This window comes from Asparagus officinalis, chromosome 8 (genome assembly GCF_001876935.1).
Source record: "Asparagus officinalis chromosome 8, Aspof.V1, whole genome shotgun sequence".
Classification (NCBI taxonomy): Eukaryota; Viridiplantae; Streptophyta; class Magnoliopsida; order Asparagales; family Asparagaceae; genus Asparagus; species Asparagus officinalis.
The window spans coordinates 52,225,484-52,251,909 of NC_033801.1; the positions used below are offsets into that span (position 1 = coordinate 52,225,484).

General features: G+C 38.1%; 1 protein-coding gene across 1 annotated transcript; it reads left to right on the plus strand.

Moving 5' to 3' along the window:
- LOC109819963 (kinesin-like protein KIN-7L) lies at positions 787-26,426 on the plus strand. The gene is made up of 15 exons (XM_020385979.1): positions 787-1,041; positions 1,121-1,210; positions 2,315-2,433; positions 2,533-2,646; positions 2,724-2,805; positions 2,893-2,960; positions 3,038-3,115; positions 3,205-3,347; positions 16,123-16,225; positions 16,310-16,390; positions 16,855-16,923; positions 16,995-17,054; positions 17,157-17,309; positions 24,330-24,617; positions 25,853-26,426. Exons 1-15 carry the CDS (start codon positions 897-899, stop codon positions 26,252-26,254), a joined length of 1,995 nt encoding a protein of 664 aa, XP_020241568.1. The 5' UTR covers positions 787-896; the 3' UTR covers positions 26,255-26,426.

Sequence of the window (26,426 nt, forward strand, 5' to 3'; positions counted from 1 at the left end):
CACACTTAAAAATATTTTTAAGGGTAAAACCCCATAATCAAGATAAGGTGAGGGATTTCATCACCCTTTCCTTAGCCCAAAAATCACTTATTCCACACTACACCACCCAAGCCTAATAAAACTCATTAGACGTTGGCCTTAAGGATTCGAGCTCAATAAGGAACAAAGAATCCTTAAGTGAACCGGTTTAAGTTTTCTTGGATTAGTTGGTGTCTAAGGCAAGGTTTAAGGGTTGCATAAAGCGCTCCGTAAGAAACGAGGTACTTAATTGGTCTCTTAATTATAGAGTCAATACCAAAGAACCCCTTAATTATAGAGTCCAATTTGGATTACAATCTACTTGGCTTATAGTCCACAAAGGAATTATAAGCTGATGAATAATAAGCTAAAGTGTTTGGTATATCCAGTGGATTATATGTCATTCTCAATAATAAAATGTTTGGTAAGTTAGTGGCTTATAATCCACGTTTATTGTCAAAATGACCAAAAATAATTTTGAAGATAGAGAACTAGGATTTAAGAATTTTCTTAAATGCTAAGAGATAAAAATAATCTTTTACTTGGTCAAACTACGTTGTTTATGAGCCATCTTGGTCGGTGGCCAAACATTCTATTCTATAAATTATAGATAGCGGACTTGACATCGGAACAATTTTGGGCTACAGTCTAGCCTCACTACTTTTCGCCTAGCTCAAACTTAACACCACTCCGACCATAAAATTAAAGATTCGTAACGGCCCGCGGCCTGTCGAAATGCTACGAGTATCAAAACCAAGATTCGAACCCTCGCATTCGGTGACCTTACCGTCCTCGAACCAAATTCAAAATCCCGCTTATCTATTCTCCCCCTCTCTCTTTATTTAAAAAAAAGAAAAAGAAAAAGAAAAAGAAAGGTAATGGAGAAAATCTCAGTCGCCGTGAGATTTCGGCCATCGTCAGGCCAAGAGGCCGCCGAAGATCGGCAATGGAGGATCGAGGACAACCGGATCTCCCTCCACAGACCCCTCGGGACTCCTATCTCCGGCGTCTCCTTCGCCTTCGGTACTTCTTTCAACTCTTTCGCCCGAAAACCTAACCCTAGTCCCATTATCAAAAGTTCATTTTTTGATTTGTTTCTTAGATCACGTATTCGATCAGACGACGGGAAATGCTGAGGTATATGATCGACTCTCAAAGCCTATCATCCAGGCTGCTGTTGGTGGATTCAACGGTGAGAATGGGAATTTCCCCCGATTATTTATGATAAAAGGGATCAGATTTGTTATTTGTATTCCCGTTTAGCCCTAGGTTCTGAAATTAGTAAGTTTAAAATTTACGGTAATTTTTTTTTTCTTTTTGGTTGCTGAAATCTTAGTAAAGTTTGGAAGAGAAATTACGGATTTCTCTCTCAAAGTTAGTAAAACTAGTCAATATCTCAATTTATAACTTTTTACTATAGTAATGGTTGAAAATTTCAAAATCTAGCAACTTGTTGTGCTCTGATACCACTTGCTATGCTCTGATATCACTTGTTGTGCTTTGAGGAACCAAAAAAAACACCGAGAGAGAAGGCCAAAAAATCCAAAATAACGGCACGAACACAAACAAACGAATTTTACATGGTTCAGCAAGTTGTCTACGTCCACGGGGCAAGAAGGGGATGAGTTTTCACTAATAGAGAAGTAGAGTACAAATAGCTATTACAAATCCAAAAACTAATCTCTCACACAAAGCTCTCAATCTCTCAAACAAAACCCTAACCAATAGCTCCAGAAAAGGCTTTTTTCTATGCTCCAAATATCCCCAATACTGCTCTCCCCAAAACCCTAAATCGTGTTTGTTATTTATACCAAACTCAAATCTCAAACAGACCAGGAAACCCAAACCAGGCCCAAAATCCCGATCCGGTCGACCGACATATAGCCCCGGTCGACCGGCCAGAAACACGAAATCTCAACAAAATCAGTTACAGGGTTCTGGTCGACTGACAATGTGGTCCGGTTGACCGGACAGGGTTCGCGGTCGACCGACCTATCCTCGCGGTCGTCCGAACAAAAGACCAAAAGAATACCCTGTAGTGTGCATGTTTGTTTCCGGTCGACCGGACTTGCTCCGCGGTCGACCGAATTGCATCCAAAATCCTTCCTGCTTCGTTTTTCCTGAACTTCTCAACTATTTTTGCCGTTTCTACACAACTGATATTAGATAAAATTTTGCTAGTGAATTATGATGCAAGTCTTGGAGTATTTAAAATAGAACTTGGTGATATTACGACGAAAGCCTTAGCCTTAGTTAGGAGAATTGTTCGGCCTGAAGTTTGATGTATTTCTTTTAGGAACTGCATTTGCTTATGGCCAGACCAGCAGTGGCAAAACCTTCACGATGAATGGTTCTGAAGATGACCCCGGTATCATTCACCTTGCTGTCAGAGACATTTTTCATTCTGCTGAAAGGGTATTCACACTCATTGAGGATCTCCTATTCTATGCATATAACTATTATACTCTCACCAGAAATATATATGTTCTTATTTGATTTTCGATGCTTTAACAGATTGTGGACCGCGAATTCTTGATTAGAGTCTCCTACATGGAGATTTATAACGAAGAGATTAACGATCTCCTATCATTGGGAAACCAGAAGCTTCCCATCCATGAGAGCTTAGATGTAAGGTGTAAATGAACCTACTGACAATTTTCTTTTAGAGTACTTTTAAGGAGTTTTTCCTTTATTTATCTTTGTAGCGAGGCATTTATGTGGCGGGCCTTCGAGAGGAGATTGTGAATAGCGCTGAGCAGGTGCTTGAACTAATTAAACTTGGCGAAGGTGGGATTTCACATTAATATGAATGCACTTTGCTATGTGCTTATTAAGATTAATAATATAAGCAAAATACTATCTTTTTTTTTGTAGCCAATCGACATTTTGGAGAAACAAACATGAATGCTCGTAGCAGTAGATCACATACAATTTTTAGGATGGTAAACACATTGCAGCCCTATGCTGTTGCATTTGCTATTGGTTTTTCCTATTTATATAACTTGGAATCATGCTTTAGGTTATCGAAAGTAGTGCAAAGGATCCAACATTTTCTGGTGATGTTTCTGATGCGGATGCTATCCGGGTTTCCGTTCTGGTTTGTGCCTTCTTATTTCACCTTGAAATTAAATTATACTGTTTTTTAAAATTTACATTTTATAACATAAGTTTGTTTTCTTGATGTAGAATTTGGTGGATTTAGCGGGGTCAGAAAGAATTGCAAAGACTGGGGCTGGTGGAGTACGTCTGAAGGAAGGAAAGCACATAAATAAAAGCTTAATGATTCTTGGGAATGTGATCAATAAGCTGAGTGAAAATGGAAAACAAAGGTATCTTGGGAACCTATTACTACTTTGTGTTTACTCCCTTTCTTTTTAATCATACAATTTTTAACCTATTAAGACTTTTAGTAGGAGATCTTATTCATCTACTAATTAAAAAAAAAATCATTGTTTACCTTGTCCCTTTTACCTTTCATGCTGGTTGTTGAGGATCTGCGTTGTCGTTTAGCTCAGAGGTCTGCTGAAATCAGTCATGTTCTTCTCTCACAGTGCACCACCAAGAACACAAAGGGAGAGTTCACTGATCTCCTCCAAAGTGCACCACCAAGAACACAAAGGGAGAGTTCACTGATCTCCTCCAACCGTCACTCACAAAAGGGGATCGCACAAAGGGGTTGAGAGCACAAAGCCCACAGGAGCACAAAACTCACAGAAAGAGAGAGATCACACAAATCAGAGAAGAGCTCAAGCTCAGATCTTCACCTCACTATCTCTTTTTCCTCTTCATCCCTCTACAGAGCTACTGCCAACCCATTATCCATATATAGGGAAGGGGGCAGCCGACACGGGAGAGGAGCTAGGGAAGAAAACGAAGGAGGAAGCCGACCTACGGATGGGAGCTCACAAGTGGCGGCCATCAGATCACGAAGACTGGGAGGTGAGAACCATCGGGTAGGAGAAGAAAATAGAGGGGCTAGGGCACATCAGATAAAGGCTAGGGCACATCAAATAAACAAAAGGGAAATGAGCCTTTTGGTAACGGGCCAGAAGCTTTGGGCCAACAAATAGCAACAATCTTCACCTTTCGCCCAAGGTAGTGCACAGAGAAAAAACACGGAACTGCAGGACTCATCATCGCCAAATTATTACCTGTATAATCACAAATAAGATACAAGCAATGGAAGAGAATACACTAAGTAAACTCAGATCACAAAGATCGGGGTAAAATCACCAAGAAGAGAATACACTAAGTAAACTCAGATCACAAAGATCGGGGTAAAATCACCAAGCATACCAAGTCCACAAAGGACCGAACTCAAGATCGGGGTAAAATCACCAAGCATACCAAGTCCACAAAGGACCGAACTCTACCAAACGGTCATCGAGGTCAAAGGGGAAAAAATCACAAAGCTAATAACAAGCACAAAGCAAGTTAATAGGCCACAAAGGCAACACACAAAGCAAAAGAAAATTACCCAAAATCAAAATTCAAGATTCTTTGACACGAGATAAATTTTTCAACAGGCAAATACTTAGTACCCATGTCAGCAAGATTAAATTCTGAGGGAATTTTCTCTAACTTGACAATACCCTTTTTAATTATATCCCGAATGTAATGAAATCTAACATCAATATGTTTAGTTCTATCATGAAAAACAGGATTTTTACAAAGTTGAATAGCAGATTGACTATCAGAAAATACAACCACATTTTTATCAAGAAAACCAATTTCAGATATAAGGCCCCTAAGCCAAATAGCTTCTTTAAAAGCTTCAGTGGCAGCAACATACTCAGATTCAGTAGTAGATAAAGCAACAATGGGTTGTAATTGGGATTTCCAGCTTATGCAAGAGCCACACAAAGTAAACACATAGGAAGTGGTAGATTTTCTATTATCTCTATCATTGGCATAATTGGAATCTACATAGCCAGCAAGTTTAACACCTTCAGAACACTTAGAAAAGGTTAATCCTATATCCACAGAGGATTTTAAATATCTTAAAAGCCACTTCAAGGCATTCCAATGAGGCATACCAGAGTTTGACATATATCTACTCAAACAACTAACCGCATATGCAATGTCAGGCCTAGTACTAACCATGAGATACATGACAGATCCTATAGCATTCGAATATGGCACATTCTTCATATCATTTATTTTAGTTTCAGTATTGGGAGATTGATTCTTACTTAACACAAAATGAGAAGCAAGAGGCACATTCACAGATTTGGCATTAGACATAGCAAATTTACTCAAAATTTTTTCAACATATGAACTTTGGTTTAAAATTAGAGTAGATTTGTTTTTGTCCCTAATAATATTCATGCCTAGGATTCTTTTAGCATCACCTAAGTCTTTCATGTCAAAATTTTCACAAAGACATTTTTGAACATGCTCAATAGACTTCAAACAAGGACTAACAATAGAACTAATAATCAACATGTCATCCACATAAATTAAAAGAAATACAGGCACAAAGTCTATATTCTTATAATACAGGCAATGATCAGCAGAACTCCTTTTAAACTTTAAAGATTACATGCATTTATCAAATCTAATATTCCATTGCCTAGGTGATTGTTTTAAACCATACAAAACTTTTTTTAACAAACACACATGATCAGGCAATTTAGGGTCCACAAAACCCTCAGGTTGGTGCCTATAAATATTTTTATCAAGATCACCATGCAAGAAAGCAGTAGTTACATCCATTTGTTTTAATTCCCAATTAAAATGAGCAACTAAAGCAAGCATAATTCTAACAGTAGTGAATTTGACAACATGAGCAAAAATTTCAGCATAATCAATTTCCTCCTTTTGAGTAAATCCCTTAGCTACTAACCTAGTCTTAAACCTAACACTTTCAGATTCTTGTTTTACCTTAAACAGCCACTTACAGTCCACTACAGAACAACTAACAGGTTTAGGAACAAGTTTCCATGTTTGGTTAATTTTTAGGGATTCCATCCCACTCTTCATAGCACTAATCAATTCTTCAGAATATTTTGACCTTAATGCTTCTTTATAAGTCTTAGGTTCATTGCACTCAAGGGATTCAAACACATTAAAGGCAAACTCAGACATATTACAATCAATCAAATTGCAATCTCTATATCTTTCAGGTTTCCTAATGGTTCTTTTATTTCTATCCCTAGTCAGTTGATAATCATTCTAATCATGCATGTTATCTATTTCCTGCATTTCATGCTCCACCTCATTTGGAATAATCTCATCTTGATTTTTAATAATTATATCATTCAATTTTTCTTCAAGGGGTGATTTAGGTTGATTAATAATAGGCATTTGCTCCACCTCATTTGGAGCATCATTTTCAGGAATAGGGACAGGTAAAGGTAAACAAGGAAATTCATTTTTATTAAAAATAACATCTCTACTTATTACTACCTTAAACCCCAGTTCACTCTTATTCCAAAGCCTATAACCTTTTACCCCTTCAGGATATCCTAAGAAAACACATTTCTTAGATCTAGGTTCTAACTTATCAATCTTTTGATGCACATAGCCAGCACTCCCGAAAATTATCAAATTATTTAAATCAAGAGGTTTGCCTGTGAACACAAATTCAGGGCATTTCCCTCCTAAGGGAACAGAATGAGACCTGTTAATCAAATAGGCCGCAGTACAAACAGCTTCTCCCAAGAACTTCTTGGAGAGCCCAGATGTGGCCAACATAGCCCTCACCCTCTCTAAGAGAGTTCTATTCATCCTTTCAGCAATCCCATTCTGCTGGGGTGTGTAGGGAACAGATTTATGCCGTTTAATACGGGAACAGATTTATGCCTTTTAATACCCCAAGTAGTACACAAATCATTCAATTGTTTGTTACAAAACTCAAGACCATTGTCTGTCCTAAGAGTTTTAATTTTTTTTCCCGTTTGGTTGTCAATCATAATTTTCCAGTTTTTAAATTTATCAAAAACTTCAGATTTTTGTTTCATGAGTAAAACCCAAACTTTCCTAGAATAATCATCAATTATGGAAAGAAAATATTGGTTCCCTCCATGCGTAGGCACACTAGAGGGACCCCACACATCAGCATGCAAATATTCAAGTACACTAGTGCACTTAGACTGATTAGGAAAAAAAGAAGTAGGAAAAGTAACCATATGTTGTTTTCCTAGCACACAAGATTCACAGAAATCATCAATTATGAAAAGAAAATATTGGTTCCCTCCATGCGTAGGCACACTAGAGGGACCCCACACATCAGCATGCAAATATTCAAGTACACTAGTGCACTTAGACTGATTAGGAAAAGAAGTAGGAAACGTAACCCTATGTTGTTTTCCTAGCACACAAGATTCACAGAAAGGGATAGGGGGTATTTTATCACTACCAAAGTGACCTCCTTTATGCAAAATTTCTAATCCTTTATTACTCATGTGACCTAATCTATTATGCCATAAAACAGATTTATCACCTATCACAGAGTTAACAGAATCAAGCACAGGTTCAGCATGACAAATATACAAATTATTTTGTTTTTCAGCAGTAAAAACAACAAGAGACCCTTTCAGAATTTTCATAACCCCTTTACCCCATTTTCCCTCCAAACCATCATTTTCTAGAGATGCACAAGAAATCAAGTTATAACGTAAATCAGGAACATGCCTAACTGAAGAAAAACAGATCTGAATTTTATTAATTCTGTATTTTCCATTTACAATTCATTCTAGTATATATATACAATTTCTGTTACAATAAACAAGGAAAGTTTACAGCTAATTCCCTTAATCTTAGGAAATAATCTGACCTTGATTTCCTCCACTAACTTTCCTGAAATATCCTTAAGATTACTCATCCGAGATTTCCTACAAATCTGTCCCTGATTTTCCTCCACTTATTTTCCTGAAATATCCCCTAAGATTACTCATCTGAGATTTTCTACACTCCCCCTCAAGCTGGTGAATATAGATCATTCATTCCCAGCTTGCTAACATTCTCATGAAACATGTTGTTACACAGCCCCTTTGTCATCACATCTGCAAGTTGAAGTCCTGTCGGGACAAATGGAGTACAAATTAGTCCACTGTCTAGCTTTTCTTTAATAAAGTGTCTGTCTATCTTTCGTCCGGTCATGTTGCACTGGGTTGTGGGCTATACTTATAGCTGATTTGTTATCACAATATAGCTTCATAGGTTTGCTCCATTGAATTTTCAGGTCCTCTAGGATAATTTTGACCCACAATAATTCACATATTCCTGCTGCCATAGCTCTGAACTCTGCTTCAGCACTTGACCTTGCCACTACACTCTGTTTCTTGCTTCTCCAAGATATCAAGTTTCCTCCAAGAAAGGTACAATAGCCTGAAGTTGATCGCCTGTCCACTGGTGACCCTGCAAAATCTGCATCTGTGTAAACTGCCAGATCAATTGTAGATCTCTTTGTGAACAAAATTCCCTTCCCTGGATGTGCCTTTATGTAATGAAGCACTCGGTAAACTGCCTGTAGGTGAACTTCTTTAGGATCATGCATAAACTGACTGATAACACTGACTGAGTAAGCTATATCTGGCCTAGTATGTGTGAGATAGATAAGCTTCCCAACAAGTCTTTGGTACATATCTCTATCCACTGCCTTATCTCCAAGAGCCTCACTTAATCTGTGATTTTGTTCAATGGGAGTTCCAACCGGTTTGTTCGCTGCCATGCCTGTTTCCTTGAGTAGGTCTATAACATACTTTTGTTGAGAAATAAAAATTCTCCGTCTTGATCGAGCCACCTCAATTCCAAGAAAATACTTCAATCTTCCTAAATCTTTTATTTCAAATTCCTTGGTTAGACACCGCTTCAAGGCCTCCTTCTCTACTTTATCATTTCCTGTCATTATAATGTCATCCACGTACACAATTAAAACAGTGACTCCCCCTGAGGCTGAATGCTTGATGAAAAGCGTGTGATCTCCTTGACTTTGCTTGTAGCCACTAGCTATCATCACCTTAGCAAACCGTCCAAACCAAGCACGTGGGGATTGTTTCAGCCCATATAATGCTTTTTTTAATCGACAAACCTATTTTGGTCAACCCCACTAAATCCCGGTGGAATGCTCATATAAATCTCCTCTTCTAATTCACTATGAAGGAAGGCATTCTTCACATCGTATTGCTGCAATTCCCAATCAAAAATAACAGCCAAGGACAGCAAAATCCTCACTGTATTCATCTTTGCTACTGGAGCAAATGTTTCTTGATAATCTACTCCATATGTCTGTGTATATCCTTTCGCGACTAACCTCGCCTTGTAGCGTTCTAGAGACCCATCTGCCTTAAATTTTACTGCATATACCCACTTACAGCCCACTATTTTCTTACCTTTCGGTAAATCAACCAATTCCCAAGTCTCATTCTTCTCTAATGCATCCATTTCTACTTCCATAGCAAGTCTCCATTCTTTTTTTGATAATGCTTCAGACAATGAGCTAGGAATAGAAACTGTATTTAAGGTGGAAAGGAAACTTTGATGGCTTGGGGAAAACTTCTCAAAAGACACAAAGTGGGACAATGGGTATAGGGGTCTTTTTGTGCATTCTCGGGTCTTTTTTCTTACAGCAATAGGCAAGTGTAAGTCCTGGTCAAGGCAAAGTGCCTCAGGACAAGGTAATGTAGGGTTGCTAGAAGGATGGTTTGTTGGTGGTGTAGAATTCAGATTTGGTTCACTCATTGTTACCTCATTTCTGGAGCTTGGTTCAGAGGATTGTTCTTGCCTTGGAGTCACAATGGGATCTCCTTTCCTTGCATACACTTGGTCAAACCGAAACCTGTCAAAGATTTTACCATCCCCTTCTCTTTTTTCTTCCAACTCATCAGATCGTGGAATTAATTTTTGAGATGTTTGAGATTCAGATTTGGACGACTCAGATTTGGATGATTCTAGGGGTGGAAAGTTTGACTCCTTATCTTCAAGTGTATGTAACTCCCCCTGAAGATAAGGAGTGGTGAAATAGGGCTTATTTTTAACAAATGCAACATCGGCTGAGACATAGAGTTTTCTAGTAGGTGGATGGTAACATTTGTAACCCTTTTGAGTAGATGAGTACCCCACGAAGACACACTTAAGAGCACGAGGATCTAACTTCCCACGGTTATGACTGTGAACATGGACAAAGGAAGTACACCCAAAAACCCGAGGAGTGGGATTGAAAGATGATCGAATATTAGGGTAGAATTTGGATAGGTTTTCTAGTGGACTTTGAAATCCCAAGACCCTGGAAGGAATTCTGTTTATGACATAAGCGGATGTGAGTACAGCTTCTCCCCAATATGTTTTTGGCACATTTTGTTGAAACAATAAGGCTCTAGTGCATTCAAGAAGATGTCGGTTTTTTCTTTCTGCCACTCCATTTTGTTGTGGAGTGGTGACACAGGATGACTCATGTATGATTCCTTCCTTTTGGAAATAGAGACTCAATGTTTGATTGAAATAATCACGAGCATTATCCGAACGGAAGTGCTTTATCTTGGTGCCAAATTGATTTTGAATCATTGCATGAAAGATAGGAAGAATATGACTCACATCAGACTTATTTTTGAGTAAATAGATCCAAGAGACTCTTGTGCAATCGTCTATAAATGTGACAAACCACTTAAACCCTGAGATGTTTGGAACAGTTGATGGCCCCCAAATATCGCTATGGATCAAAAAGAAAGGGAAAGAAGATCTTTTATTACTAATGGGAAATGGTATACGAGTGTGTTTCGCATACTCACAAACATCACAATGAAAAGACTGAACATCAAATCCCTTGAACAAAGAGGGAAACATTAACTTCAATGCAGGAAAAGACACATGACCTAGGCGTCTATGATGTAGCCAGATGACATCTTTATTGGAAGAAGAAAACAACGTGGATAGCATAGATTTATTGAATTCCGATTGACTTGATGTATCCAAGTAATAGAGTCCATTATGCTCCTTAGCAAGTCCAATCCTCTTCTCCGAACCCTGGTCCTAAAATTCACAATAGGAATCATGGAATATAACACAGCCAGTTAGATCTTTGGTGAGCTTTTGTATTGAAATAAGATTCGTAGATAAGTGGGGAACATGAAGGACATTTTTAAGCACTAGTTTTGGGGTAACTTGGACATCTCCTCTTCCTGCTACTGTGGTTGTAGAACCATCAGCAACAACAATCTTTCTATTGCTAGGACAGAGGGTATAAGTTTTGAATTTGTTTGAAGTATGGGTCATATGATCCGTAGCACCAGAATCAAGGATCCAAGCATTCCTAAGCTCATTATCTAAAGTATTTAACCCAAAAGAGATTAGAGTCTCACCTGAAAGTGTCAATGAACACATACCCTGATTCGTTGTTTGAAAATTGTTAGTTGCTGGTTTTTCAACAGTCCCCAACATATTTCTAATCTTCTCGATTTCCTCCATACTAAATCCTCCAAACACCTGAGTTGAGTCTTGAACTGACACGTGAGCCTGCTTTTGCTGACCACCTTTTTGTCCCCATTCACGACTGTTTGTGGATGGTTTCCCATGTAGTTTCCAGCATCGTTCTTTGGAATGTCTTGGTTTCTTGCAGTACGTGCACCACAACTCTTCGCGATCTTTTTGCACACTTGACCGATTGGTCTTTTCCACAGCAACTTTGTCCAGTACTAGCCTCTGAGGTTTTGAGCTTAGAAGAGCAGAATTTTCAGTTGAAGGCGACTCTAACATAATGCCCCTGCGGCTCTCTTCTGCACGAACCAGAGATATTGCTTCAGTTAGAGAGGGAAACTCAAGTTTGCCCAGAATTTGAATCCGTGCAAGATCAAATTCAGAATTTAGGCCAGTCAAAAAATCATAAACTCGGTCCCTTTCTATAAATTTTTTTTATGACCACTGCACATTTGCTACAGTTCAAATCAATTGTCCTATAATAATCCAGTTCCTGCCACTGGTTTTGCAGAAAATTAGCATACTCCTTCACTGTTTTCGTCCCCTGTTTTGCTCCAGTTGTCTTCGTCTTGACATCATATATAAGAGCTGCATCATTGACCTTGGAATACGTCTGATGAAGGGCATCCCAAATCGCCTTTGCTGTTGGAAGAAACATACACGTGTCACTGATTTCAGGGGTCATGGAATTCCATAACCACGACATAATCATTGAATCCGCTTCTTCCCATGCTTCAAATTCTGTTGTTCCGCTCTTAGGTACTATCTCCAGCAGATGACTCAACTTTCCTTTGCCTTTCAAGAATGTTCGAACCAGTTGAGACCATTTCAGATAATTTTTTCCATTTAGTCTATATGCTGCCTGGATGTTCTGAAGCTTTGTTGTGCTTCGTGTAATCTGTTCTTCCTCCACAGTTGAAGACAATTGCGGCGATGGCGTTGAAGATGTAGTGTTCGTCATGATTGAATAGGATCAAATAGTAGGTGGAATAATAAACAGAATAAATAGGAAAAGAAAAACAGTGATGAAGGCTGGAGAAAATAAGAAACGAACCAGCAATTAAGGCTGAGATTAACAAGAAGCAAATGTGGTGTTTTCCCAGAAACCCTAGATGGGCTCTGATACCATGAAGAAAAACAGATCTGAATTTTATTAATTCCGTATTTTTCATTTACAATTCATTCTAGTATATATATACAATTTCTGTTACAATAAACAAGGAAAGTTTACAGCTAATTCCCTTAATCTTAGGAACAAATTATTGACCTTGATTTCCTCCACTAACTTTCCTGAAATATCCCTAAGATTACTCATCCGAGATTTCCTACAAATCTGTCCCTGATTTTCCTCCACTTACTTTCCTGAAATATCCCCTAAGATTACTCATATGAGATTTTCTACACTAACATCCTTCAAAGTAAACACAGAACCAAGGAAAACCTAAGGCATACATCACCAGTTCCTAAAACATTGCATTTCTTTTCATTTGCCATTGACACTAAGCCATTCTCTATTTTTCTTGTAGTTTGAAAACAAGGTTTTAAAAGGAGTCATATGAAAAGTACAACCAGAGTCTACCAACCATTGAAAACAAGGTTTTAAAAGGAGTCATATGAAAAGTACAACCAGAGTCTACCAACCAATCTGATTTACACAAAGGATCAGATAACACAGAGTTCAAATATGCATAATCACACATATTATTAATCATGAAAATCTCACCCATTTTGCCCTCACAGACAGCCATATTAGCATGTTCATTTTGTTGATTTTTCTTAGGCTTAGGACAATCTTTAATAAAGTGACCAGTTTCATGACAATTATAGCATTTTTTAGCTTTAAACCTGGACTTAGATCTACCCCTTCCATTTTTAAATTTTTTCTTACTTGATTCCCTATTACTAGCATTCTTTTGGTTATTAGACCTATTCTGAGACCTACCCCTCACATGCATAACCTCACCAGAATTTTTATTTCCTCCAGAATGTTTTAAATCTAATTCCTTACTCTTAAGACCATTAACCACAATGTCAAGGGTAATATCATCTCTACCATATTTAATAGCAGATTTTACATCATTATATGAGTCAGGAATAGCATTTAGAAGAGCAATAGGAGTATAGTCGTCTATATGTTTATCACCAGTTAACTTAATATCTGAAATAAGTTTTGTGAAAACATCTAGGTTCTCCTCAATGTCCTTAGACATATCCAATCTAAATTTGAAAAATTTTTCAAGCAAAAACATTTTACTGGGCAAAGAGGTTTCAGTATAGAATTCTTCAAGTTTATCCCAAAGGGTTTTAGTACATTCCAAAATTCTAACTTTTCTAATCACAGAGTCAGATAAGTTCAAATAAATTGTGGAACAAACATTTTCGCTCATTTCCGCCCGTTTATTTTCAGTGTCAGAAGTTAAATAAGTCTGACCAACAGCCCTAAAGGACTTCTGTTGAATTAAGATGCATTTTATTTTTTGTTTCCAAATGCTAAAATCAGATTTTCCGTTGAACGGAGCCATACCATATTGAATCATACTATATTGATTAGCAGCGGACATTTTTCACACAGAAAAAACAAACAGCAAATAGCACGATTTCGGTAATTATCCGGCTCGAAACGTGTGAAGCAACTAGCACGAACAAATGAGAAGAACGATGAACACAAAGTTCTTGTTTTAATCTCTTTGATCTTTCACACGAGCACACCCAAAAAAAACAGTCTTTTAATTTCTGAAAAAATTTAACAGACCCAAAGATTGAACTGTAATTATTCAATCGAATTGAAAGCAGAGGAACTGCAGAAATGGCGATGCAGACAAGATCAAGCCAAGAACTACAGAAACAGATTTCCGTCACCTCACCTGAGCGAAACCCTAGGGGACGGTTTCGACCTTACCTACGCGGTGGCGGTCCGACGAGGTCCAGGGCGGCGACCGGCGATGGTCCAGTGGCGATCCAGCGGCGATCGGTGGCGGTTTTGAAGCACAGCGACACTAACCTCGCTCTGATACCACTATTGAGGATCTGCGTTGTCGTTTGGTTCAGAGGTCTGCTGAAATCAGTCCTGTTCTTCTCTCACAGTGCACCACCAAGAACACAAAGGGAGAGTTCACTGATCTCCTCCAACCGTCACTCACAAAAGGGGATCGCACAAAGGGGTTGAGAGCACAAAGCCCACAGGAGCACAAAACTCACAGAAAGAGAGATCACACAAATCAGAGGAGAGCTCAAGCTCAGATCTTCACCTCACTATCTCTTCTTCTTCTTCATCCCTCTACAGAGCTACTACCAACCCATTACCCATATATAGGGAAGGGGACAGCCGACACGGGAGAGGAGCTAGGGAAGAAAACGAATGAGGGAGCCGACCTACGGATGGGAGCTCACAAGCGGCGGCCATCAGATCACGAAGACTGGGAGGTGAGAACCATCGGGTAGGAGAAGAAAATAGAGGGGCTAGGGCACATCAGATAAAGGCTAGGGCACATCAAATAAACAAAAGGGCAGTTTTATCGAGGCGCAAAGCGCAATGCGAGGCGCAAAGGTCCCTTACGCGCACCATGCGCAAAGCGCACAACGAGGCGCGCGCCTCACTAATTGAGGCGCATAACTCATACTAATATTTGCCAACATCATAAGACAGAAACATATAAGCAACATATTAGTTACCTACATCTAAAATTATGAGAATATCAACTTAAATCATCAAATTATGCTAACTGAATTTTTAAAGTAATAAAAAAGATACAAGAAACATGTATTTAAATCATCAAATTAGGTGATTAACAATTATGAGCATATGTTTATAAATTGTCACATAAAAGACTAAGAAATATAATTAACAAACATGATTGTTCATAATTTTCTAGTTAGTATTCTTAATTGATATTTGCTACTTAGCATGAAAAGATGAAGAATGAATGTAACAATTGCATATTTACATGTTCATAATTTGCTAGTTAGCATGCTAATTAGAGAAGGAAGTTACAATTAGCAAACAAGTATACTAAATTACTAATTATTATTTCCTTTTTATAGGTTAAACATGAAAAGATGAAAATAGATTAGCAACTAGTAAGAAATAGTAAATTACATGATATAAATATGTAATTATGTAAATTATTTTAAAAAAATAGAAGAAAGAGTATGTTACGTTACGCATGTGCGAGGCGCAGGTGAGGCGCGCGCGAGGCGCACGCGAGGCGCGAGCGAGGCGCACGTGAGGCGCACGCGAGGCGCGCGCCTCGCTGCGTGCAGCGCCCCACCTCGCGTGCGGGGCGCATTTCCCCCAGGCCGAAGCGCCCCGCGCCCGGGGCGCGCCCGAGGCGCGCGCCTCGATAAGCCTGCAAAAGGGAAATGGGCCTTTTGGTAACGGGCCAGAAGCTTTGGGCCAACAAATAGCAACACTGGTAACTACTTCATCTTTTCATATTTTGTCCCCAGAAAAATGTATTTGCATGTTTTTGTAGCTGTTTCAACTTTCAATATGATCATACCTAGTCAGGGAGTACTCAAGTTTGAATATAATCATATACCAAGTCAAGGAGGACTTCTTGAGTTTTGATATAATCATGCCTAATCAGGGAGGACTCCTTGAAATTCAAGTGGTCAGATAATCCTCTGTTATCAAAGTCCCAATGTCATAACAAGTGTATTTTATCTAAAATGTTGAGAATTTTGTTTCAGGGCACATATTCCATATCGTGATAGTAAGCTGACACGCATACTTCAACCAGCTCTTGGTGGCAATGCTAAGACTTCAATAATATGTACTGTAGCACCCGAAGAGGTATTTCCTTCTTCAACTTTTTCTTTCACTTCTTTTTTACTTGCGAAAGTTCATTCCTTGCTAAATTTTATTTGCTATTTCTAGATTCACATAGAGGAAACCAGAGGCACTCTTCAGTTTGCAAGCAGAGCCAAACGTGTTACAAATTGTGCACAAGTGAATGAGGTAGATAACATTAACAAGTGCAATATGATTAGTCGGAAACTTGTTGTTTTCTTATCTTGATATAGTTTTATTTAGTGTGTAAAACGATTACAGTAGCAATGTATATATCCCTGCTAGAAATAGCTGGCTATGGATTATCATTTACCCATATGGTTGAATTAAGACAATCAAGTTTCTGATGTCTTCACTCTTGGTACCAGTTAGTACAATATAGGATATCTGAATTAGCTTGTATGAATAAAAATTCCTGAATGTACTGTGTTGGTTGTTACCTTAGCGCCCTAAGTTCTTGTCATCTCACTATTTATTAGAAGAGTCTAAATGCTTATATTAGGAAGAAGCTAATATTATACCTTTTTCTTGGTTGTTCTTTTGCATGGTTTTATTGTCTTCAATATAGAAAATTTTGGTTTTCTGCATCTACATTTCTCTACGTGTAATAATTATTGATGATTATGCTATAGATTTTGACTGATGCTGCACTGCTGAAAAGGCAAAAGCTAGAAATTGAAGAACTGCGCAGGAAACTTCAGGTGGTCGTCATCTTTTTCTCAACTAAAATTTAAAGTTCTGAATTGACTGCTAACATGCTCGCCATGGGCAGGGGCAACATTCTGAGGTCCTTGAACAAGTTATATTAAAACAGAGAAATGACATGCACAAGGTTGGTGCTGCCTTGCTCTTATTTGTTTGTATTATATGTGAAGTAAACTTTCAAATGTGCCCTTTTATCTTTAATAGCTGACATCCCTTTCTTTTCATTCAGTCTGAGCTGGAGCGCGAAAAGCTTGCAATGGAACTTGAGGAAGAAAGGAAATCTCGTGAAGCTTTAGAGCGATGCTTGAAAGAACAACAAATGAAGATAGAAAGCTTCAGCACACTTTCACTGTCTACGGATCAAGTTAACGGCACGACTCAAGTAAGTTTGGTGTTGTACATAGTTTCCATACATGTATAGGACTTAAGGTAGCACTAATATCAGTATTGAATATAGTTTTCAAATACCACAGTCACAAAAATTGTTAGGATATGATCTTTATTTTCTCAAAAAGCAGTGAATGTTTTTCAGTAGGCAAAACACTCTTTAACCTATGTCCAGTCAGTTGGTGTCATAGTCAACTATATCAAGCATATCCATAAAAATTAATGGAGAAGGAACAATACAACAACAACAACAACAACAACAACAACAACAAAGCCTCTATCCCCAATGTTGGGGTTAGATACATGGAATCCTATTCTTCCGGTCTGTTCTATTATGGGCCATCTCCTATGTTAAGCTAACAATAACCATATCCCTCTTAATTACCTACTAACAATAACCATATCATTCTTAATTGCCTCCAACCAAGTCCTTTTAGGTCTACCTCTAGATCTCTTTACTCCATTAACTATAATATTATCATTTCTCGTAATTGGTGCACTAAGAAGGAATAATATCATCTTGAAATGCTTCTCTTGGGAGTTAGTATTCCTAAGCATTTGTATTCACATGACTTTCTAGAAGGTATCCTGCTTTTGCTCCTTAAGTTATTTGTGAATGCTAGTATAATATGAAGATATAGTCTTAAATAGGTATTTTGATTTCTTCGATTTGCATCAGCTACTTTTAAATTCTCGTCCTCAAGATAATGCTGTGGGTGTATTACTAATGAGCATATTGTTGATGTGTTGACCAATGTTCTGACTTCATTTTTGACACTTTTTACTATAGGGAAATGAAAATATCATTTTCTGAAGTTTGCATAATTAAAGGAAGCCATTTCTTTGAGCATTTTCTCCTGTAAGATTGTTGTAGGTTAAGCTTTAAATTGAATACATGAATACATGATTACGCTACCTTACCATCTTTGACTATTACCTTTGCTTCACATACGCTTTAAATATCTAGAGAAGAAGTTGATGTTCTTTCTGCAAGTTATTTGGCTTAATGCTAGTTTCATGTTGCAGACTTCTTGGAGAGTTTGCATTTCTCATGGATTAATGTCCATATTCTCCTATTGTTCTCCAAATGATCCTAATGTCAACATTATCTAGGATTTCAACTTTAAAAACATTTTGTTTAAATTCAACAACCCATGTCTCTACAACTAGCAGCTTTCATCCAATTCAGCCTACCCAACCTCTAAAATCAATTAATCATTGTTTGTCCTGGAGCAGGTTTGAGAAGCAGCAGTTTAAGTACTGCCAAAAAAAAACCCAAAAAGGATAAGTCACAAGTTCAACTTTTGACGACCATACCCGCTGTAAGGCGAAATAAAATGCCCATAAGCTTGAACTCCTAATAACTCCTAGGTTTTTCTCGCCTTAGCTTTCAAGCATAAGCTTGGACTTTGATTCCTATTTCTTCGTTTCAGTTTGTAGAAGTACTAGGTAGAAGCTTAATGGCTATTCCATATTCAAATATAAACAATGCAAATGAACCTCAAATTTTCTTCTGGCTATAAGAGAAATCACTTGCAACTGCACCAGGTGATGTTTAACTTCATTCCATGTTTAAAGCAGGAAAAAGCAAATTTAAAGTTTCCCAAAGATTTTTTTTTATTGAACGAGTTTCAGTTTCTAGACCTGAAAGTCTCCTGAGGAGTTATTTTGTTCCAATGAAAAAAAGTTTACAAAATATTTGAACCGTTAACTTTCAAAAGTCATGATAGAATTGAATATGGCTGCTTAATAACGACTTTATGAAAAAAATATTATTTCATGAATAGAAATGCATGTATTTAAGTGTTGGTCAAACTTTCACGCACCGAAAGGTGCAATAAAACAGTTGCTTGTCAAGCCAACAAGCCAAGAATTTTTTGCGTGACGGTGCATCCTTTGTTGAAAATGAAGGAAAGCCAATTAATAAGGGAGGGACTTCTGCACCTATAAATAGAGCACCCCAATAGATCCTTAAAAACCATCTAAGCAAGAGAGAAAAAGAAAAGCTTAGAGAAAAAGCTTTAGTGAGAGAAAATTGAGTAGTTTTTAGAGTGAAATTTAGGTTGTGAACACTTATAAAGTTTTTTCCATTTCAGTAAAAAATCTGCAATAGCCCGGAGACGTAGGCATAATTGGTCGAACTTCGTTATCAATTTTGTGTCTTATTATTCCGCATTTATTTCGCATTATCATAAATCTGATTATAGGGAAATTTGTGTAATTTCCCAACAATTGGTATCAGAGCATCCTGTGGTGATTTCTGTTAATTTTTTGCAAGGTCACTATTCATGTGAATAGTGAATTTCGTGAATAATGATGTTTTTTCGGCGGTACTGATTTGTCGGTAGAGGTGTCTTAATACATGTTGGTTCGTAAAATAATCAGAAACGATCTAGAGGAAGTCCGATTCGAGTGGGAGTAATGGCCGCAGATGAAGGAAAGGTGAAACTAGACAAATTCGATGGCATGAATTTTGGATTTTGGAAAATGCAGATAGAGAATTATCTGTATCAAAAAAATCTGTATCAACCTCTCTCCGGGAAGAAGTCGGAGGCTATGAAGGAAGAAGATTGAAATCTTTTAGACAGACAAGCCCTCAGAGTTATTCGATTGACGCTATCCTGCAATGTTACTTTCAACATAGCAAAGGAAAAGACCATGACGGGTCTTATGACGACTCTCTCTAGTATGTATGAGAAGCCGTTAGCCTCAAATAAAGTTCACTTGATGAGGCGTTTGTTCAATTTGCGAATGACGGAAGGCGCATTGGTAGCTTAACATCTCAATGAACTCAACACAGTCACAACCCAGTTGAGTTCAGTTGGAATTGAATTTAATGAAGAAATATGAGCATTGATACTTTTGTCTTCTCGACCAGAAAACTGGAATGCTACTGTCACGGCTATGAGTAGCTTATCAGGAAGAAATAAGTTAAAATTTGACGATGTTCGTGATTTGGTTCTTAGTGAAGAGATCCGACGGAGAGAGTCAGGTGAACTATGAACTTCTTCAATTTTGCATACAGAGTCAAGAGGAAGAAATTCAACCTGAGGGAATGGACGTGGCAGATCAAACTGCCGAGGTAGATCAAAGGACAGGAAGTCCAAATCCAGGAATCCTAGTAATTCCCATAGCTCGAAGACCATCGAGTGTTGGAATTATGAGAAAACCGGGCACTACAAAAATCAATGCAAGAGTGCATCGAAGGATCAAGAGGCAAAGACAGAGGCAAATGTTACTTCCACCTCAGGAGGAGATGATGCATTGATATGCTTTTAGAGAGCAAGGAGCAATCTTGGGTGTTAGACTCTGGAGCATCGTTTCATGCTACTGCACAAAATTTTTTTTTAAGAGGTATGCCCTCGGAAACCTTGAAAAAGTATATCTTGGTGATGATCAACCGTGTGCTATTGTTAGCACAGGTGTAGTGAAGATTAAGCTGAATGGGTCAGTTTGGGAGCTGAAGGGTGTCAGACATATTCCCGACCTGAGAAAAACTTAATCTCAGTAAGGTAGCTGGCTAGCGAATGCTACACTACGATCTTCCATGGTGATGATTGGAAAATTTTAAAAGACGCAATGATGATTGCTCGAGGCAAGAAAAGTGACACCCTTTAAATGACAACAAGTGCACATTGTTCGATCACAGTTGTAGTAGGCAATGAGACTCTAAATTTATGGTACCAGAGACTTGGCCACATTAGTGAGAAGAGGATGCAAATTATGCACTCAAAGGGAAAATTTCAGGTGTACAGTGAATGAAGATAGACATGTGCGAAGATTGCATATTTAGAAAGCAGAAGAGGGTTAGCTTTCATCAGATAAGTGGCAGAACCCCAAAGAAGAAAAGGCTAGAGCTCATTCACTCTGATGTTTGGGGACCAACAACCATCTCATCCATTAGTAGGAAACACTACTTCGTGACTTTCATCGATGATCACTCTCGGAAGGTATGAGTTTACTTTCTAAAGCATAAGTCTGATGTGTTTGAGGCTTTCAGGAAATGAAAAGCTATGGTTGAAAATGAGACATGTCTGAAGATAAAAATGCTCAAAACCGATAATGGTAATGAATATGAAGACACCAGATTCAAGAAGTTTTGCTATGAACACGAAATCAAAATAGAGAAAATCGTATCTGACACGCCTAAACACAATGGTGTAGCTGAGCGTATGAACCGAACGTTGACAGAAAGAGTCAGAAGCATTCTATACAGTCAGGTCTACCAAAGCAGTTCTGGACAAAAGCAGTCAACATAACAGCTTACTTGATCAACCGAGACCCATCGATTCTATTGGAGCATAGAATACCAGAGAAAGTATGATGCGAAAAAGAGCTAAAACTATCATATCTAAAAGTTTTCGGTTGTGTAGCTTATGTGCATATCAGTGATCAAGGCAGGAATAAACTTGATCCCAAATCCAAGAAATACACCTTCATCGGCTATGGCGAGGATGAGTTTGGCTACCATATTTGGGATGACGAAAACAAGAAAGCGATCCATATCAGAGATGTGATTTTCAATGAAAAGATGATGTATAAGGACATGCATAAAACATATGTCAGTGACTCAGAGCAGAATGAGCTAATATTTGCAGATGTAGATGATGTCCCAAATAGCCCCGTAAAGGAACCAATTGTAGCAAGTCCTTAGCCAGAGGAACTCGTTGGACAAAGTAGTGCGCAGCAGTCTGACACACCACAGTCTCCTACTCCAGCTCCTATATTGAGAAGGTCTTCTCGGCCTCATGTGCCTAATAAGAGATACATGAATTATCTATTGCTGATTGATGAAGGAGAGCCTGAATGCTATGATGAAGCTCGTTAGACTGGAGATGCTAGCAAGTAGGAACTTACTATGAAAGAAGAGATGAAGTCTCTGATCTCTAACCAGACATGAGAACTAGCTGAGTGACCCATGGGGAAGAAGGCACTTCACAACAGATGGGTGTAACAGGTGAAAGAGGAGCATGATGGTTCCAAAAGATACAAAGTCCGACTAGTTGTCAAAGGATTCCAGCAGAAAGAAGAAGTTAACTACACCGACATTTTTACTCCCGTTGTGAAGCTCAATACTATCAGATCAGCGTTGAGTATTGTAGCTATTGAAAAATTTCATCTTGAGCAGTTAGATGTGAAGACCGTATTTCTTTACGGACACTTGGATGAAGAGATATACATGCACCAGCTAGAAGTTTTTTTAAAAAAAGGAAAGAAGAACATGGTGTGCAGACTTAAGAAGAGTTTGTATGGCCTGAAACAAGCCCTAACACAGTGGAACAGAAAGTTCGACGGCTTCATGCACAAGAAAGGTTTTCAGAAGTGCAACGCCGACCACTGTTGCTACTTCAAGAGATATAGGTACAATTATATCATTTTACTGTTTTATGTCGATGATATGTTAGTTGCAGGTTTAGATATGGATGATATCAGAAGGTTGAAGCAGCAATTGTCAAAGGAATTTGACATGAAAGACTTGGGTACAGCAAAGAAGATTCTTGGAATACAAATCACAAGAGATAAGTAGAGAGGATTCTTACAGTTATCTCAGGCAGAGTACATCAATCGTGTTTTGCAGAGATTCAACATGGGCGACGCGAAGCCAGTCAACACACCCTTGGCTACTCACTTTCGCCTATCAAAGGATTAATCCCCTCAAATAGAGGAAGAGAATGATTTCATGGCTAAGGTTCCTTACACCTCAGCCATTGGGAGTTTGATGTACGCCATGGTCTATACGAGACTAGATATTGGTTATGTAGTGGGAGTTGTTAGCAGGTTTATGTCAAATCTAGGAAAAGCTCATTAGGAAGCAGTCAAGTGGATTTTGAGGTATCTACGAGGCACCGCAGAGAAGTGTTTGTACAAGGTTACGTAGACACAGACTTTGGAGGTGAAGTCGATCACCAAAGAAGCACCTCCAGTTATATATTTACTGTTGGAATTACAGATGTTAGTTGGATGTCACAGATATAGAAGATTGTCACTTTATCCACTACAGAGGCTGAGTATGTAGCAATGATTGAAGCTAGTAAAGAGATGATATGGCTTTAAGGTTTGTTAACTGAGTTGGGATTCAAATAGGAGAAGAACGTTTTGCATAGTGATAGTCAGAATGTGATACACTTGGCGAAGAATTCAGCATTTCATTCCAGAACCAAGCATATTGGGCTTCGTTATCACTTCATCAGATCTTTATTGGAAGATGATGTGTTAGTACTGGAGAAGATCCAAGAAAGTAAGAATCTAGAGGATATGTTGACAAATGTGGTGACTATTGACAAACTGAAGTTATGTTCGACTTCAGTTGGCCTGCTAGAGTAACAAGACCGAAAAGAGCTGCTGCATTAATCGAGGTATGAAGACAGATTGAAATCAGTTTTCAAGTGGGAGATTGTTGGTCAAACTTTCACGCATCGAAAGGCACAATAAAACAAAAAAGGGGAAAAAGATGCTTGTCAAGCCAACAATTCAAGAATTTTTTGCTTGGCGGTGCATCCTTTGTTGAAAATGAAGGAAAGCCAATTAAGAAGGGAGGGGCTTCTTCACCTATAAATAGAGCACCACTATAGATGCTTAAAAACCATCTAAGCAAGAGAGAAAAAGAAAAGCTTAGAGAAAAAGCTTTAGTGAGAGAAAATTAAGAGTAATTTTTAGAGTGAAATTTAGGTTGTGAACACTTGTAAAGTTTTTTCATTTCAGTAAAAAATCTGCAAACAGTCCGGAGACGTAGGCATAATTGGCCGAACTTCATTATCAATTTTGTGTGTCTTATTATTCCGCATTTATTTTGCTTTCTCATAAATCTGATTATAGAGGAATTTGTGTAATTTCCCAACATTAAGGCAAAGGGGAATATAAGCTCTATTATAGTCCATCTCTTTTCCTAGTTGCCCAAGAAAAATACTGACCATGTCTCTGATGGGGTTTCTGTTCCATTGATTACTCAAATGATGATATTAATTTTTCAATATATTTTATGTCATAATGAGAAAGTTCCATGTATGCTTTGCAGGAAAGAGCTGATTTAGGGAGTATATCTGGGGAGCTATCCAGTGGTAATATACCACATGAGAATGCATTCAAAACTCCCAATTTCAGATCTATATCAAATGGTTTTGTCGCCAAACGAACTTCCTGTTCAAGGGCACTTGATTTGAGTCCTATTCCTGATAATTTCGCCAGTGTAGCAGATGAAGACTTGTGGTTACAATTGAACAAGGGATGCACAACTAATCTTGATATGCTTCAGATGACACCCAACATAAAGCAGCAGTCTGTGTCCTCAGCTGATATATCTCTTGTAAGTTCACTGTCACCACTTTTCACAATGATATTTTGCTTTTATACTCTGTGAGAATTCTTTAATTTCCACTTAAAACCTTGTTAATTATATGGGTACAATTTCACAAAAATTACCATGAACTATTAGGGTTTTGCACAAACCACCTTAAACTGTTTTTATTAGAGAAAATGCTGTAAACATTCAAAGATACAGAAAAATATCCAATAGCAACATTTATGTTGTTTTCACAATTTATAAACTTAACAATATGCCTTATTAGCAATACATGTATACTGATACAATTGTTTATATTTTGTAAAGCATTGGACATCAACTATTATATGTGGAACAATGGAAACTGGAAAGAACTCCTGTTGTTTGTGGACAAATTATTTCCATCAATGATGCACAGGCGTCAGAAAACACCTCTAAAAGGTAGTTGTAGATACCAAATGCTAATAGACAGGTGTCTATTTTGGGAGCATGGCATGATCAACTTTGGCTCGTTGGTGGCAGTTTCTCTGGGGGTGCTCAAGCTGGACAGCTATTGTCTTTTTGAAATCTTGACTTAATCCAACATAACATGTTTTGGACTTTTGTGTAGGGACTTTTGTGTAGTTTCTGATCCAGGTTCATGCGTATATCCTCTGAGTGCAGGAATAAGAAAATTTTCATCCCTTTTTTCCCTTGATGCTTTATTTGGACCCAATAGATATGAAAAGAATATACTCATTTTCTCATGTTCAAATTTCCGTTAGTGATTATTTTCATACAGGAATAAAGAATATAATGCCTTTTCACTTCTCTTCAAAATGGGCTTCTATAGTTCCTGTTAGGTCTATAATATCTATCACATTAACACACGAAAAACAATGAAAGAAGCCTATCAGCCTTGATTTGAAGAAAGAAGGGGTGCAAGAGAGGGAGGGACTCAAGGAGGGAGAGATATCTCCCAATACTATTTGTCATAGAAAACTTTGAATACAATATTAAAGCCATTATCTGCTACATTAACAATTCTATAACTTCTTTTCTATATTAAAACCGTAGAAACCTCCCAGAGTGCAATGCATGCACTGTGACGTTGCCTGTTCATGTCATAATGTTTTTCTTTCTAAGGGTTTGTATTGATTATATCTACTTGTAGCTTTAAACAGTACAAACTTCGTTTTCTGTCATAACATTTAAGAGACTTTGTTGATTAACCTCCCCCCCTCTTTTCCAAGTACTTATTAATTTATTTTGGTCTGAAGGAACCACCCACTGGGGATGGAGTTTCCAAAGAAAGATCTCATAGCTCGGAATCTGACTTCAGTAGGCACGAACTGCAGCTAACTGAAGTAAAGGAGCAGTGTGCTGCTCTGGAAAAGGAGTGCAACCAATTGAAGGAGGAAAAGGCATCTGTTGTTCAAGCTCTCTCAATGTCCGAACAAGACATTGAGCTTCTCAGAACTGAGAAGGAAGGACTACTGAAGGAGTTGAACATTGAAAAGCAGAAGATGAAGGATCTCAAAGAAGATATCAGAGTATTCAGTTTGGCATTTTCACAACGTGAGGGTTTACTCACATCCCTTTATAGCAAGTCTAAAGCTATGATGGAAAACCTTAAAGCGCATCGACCTCCAATGGCGATACCTAAACCGTGTGATTTCTGATCCGAGTCGATTAATGTTTGTTGAGTAAGAGGTTAGTTTTAGTCCTTTATGTTTCAGCATCGTTCCTTCGGTTGTTGTATGTATTGGATATTACATGTTGTCTTCTTAATAGTTGTATGTGTATCACAAACAATTCTAGCATAATTTATCATATACACACTTTAGACTTGTA

What these genes read in the sequence shown, in the direction of transcription:
- LOC109819963 (XM_020385979.1), top strand. Translation starts at nt 897, where the DNA reads ATGGAGAAAATCTCAGTCGCCGTGAGATTTCGGCCATCGTCAGGCCAA. An exon ending in ACTAATTAAACTTGGCGAAG is followed by an intron (nt 2,806 to 2,892) that starts GTGGGATTTCAC and finishes TTTTTTTTGTAG; the next exon opens with CCAATCGACATTTTGGAGAA. An exon ending in AGAGAAATGACATGCACAAG is followed by an intron (nt 17,055 to 17,156) that starts GTTGGTGCTGCC and finishes CTTTTCATTCAG; the next exon opens with TCTGAGCTGGAGCGCGAAAA.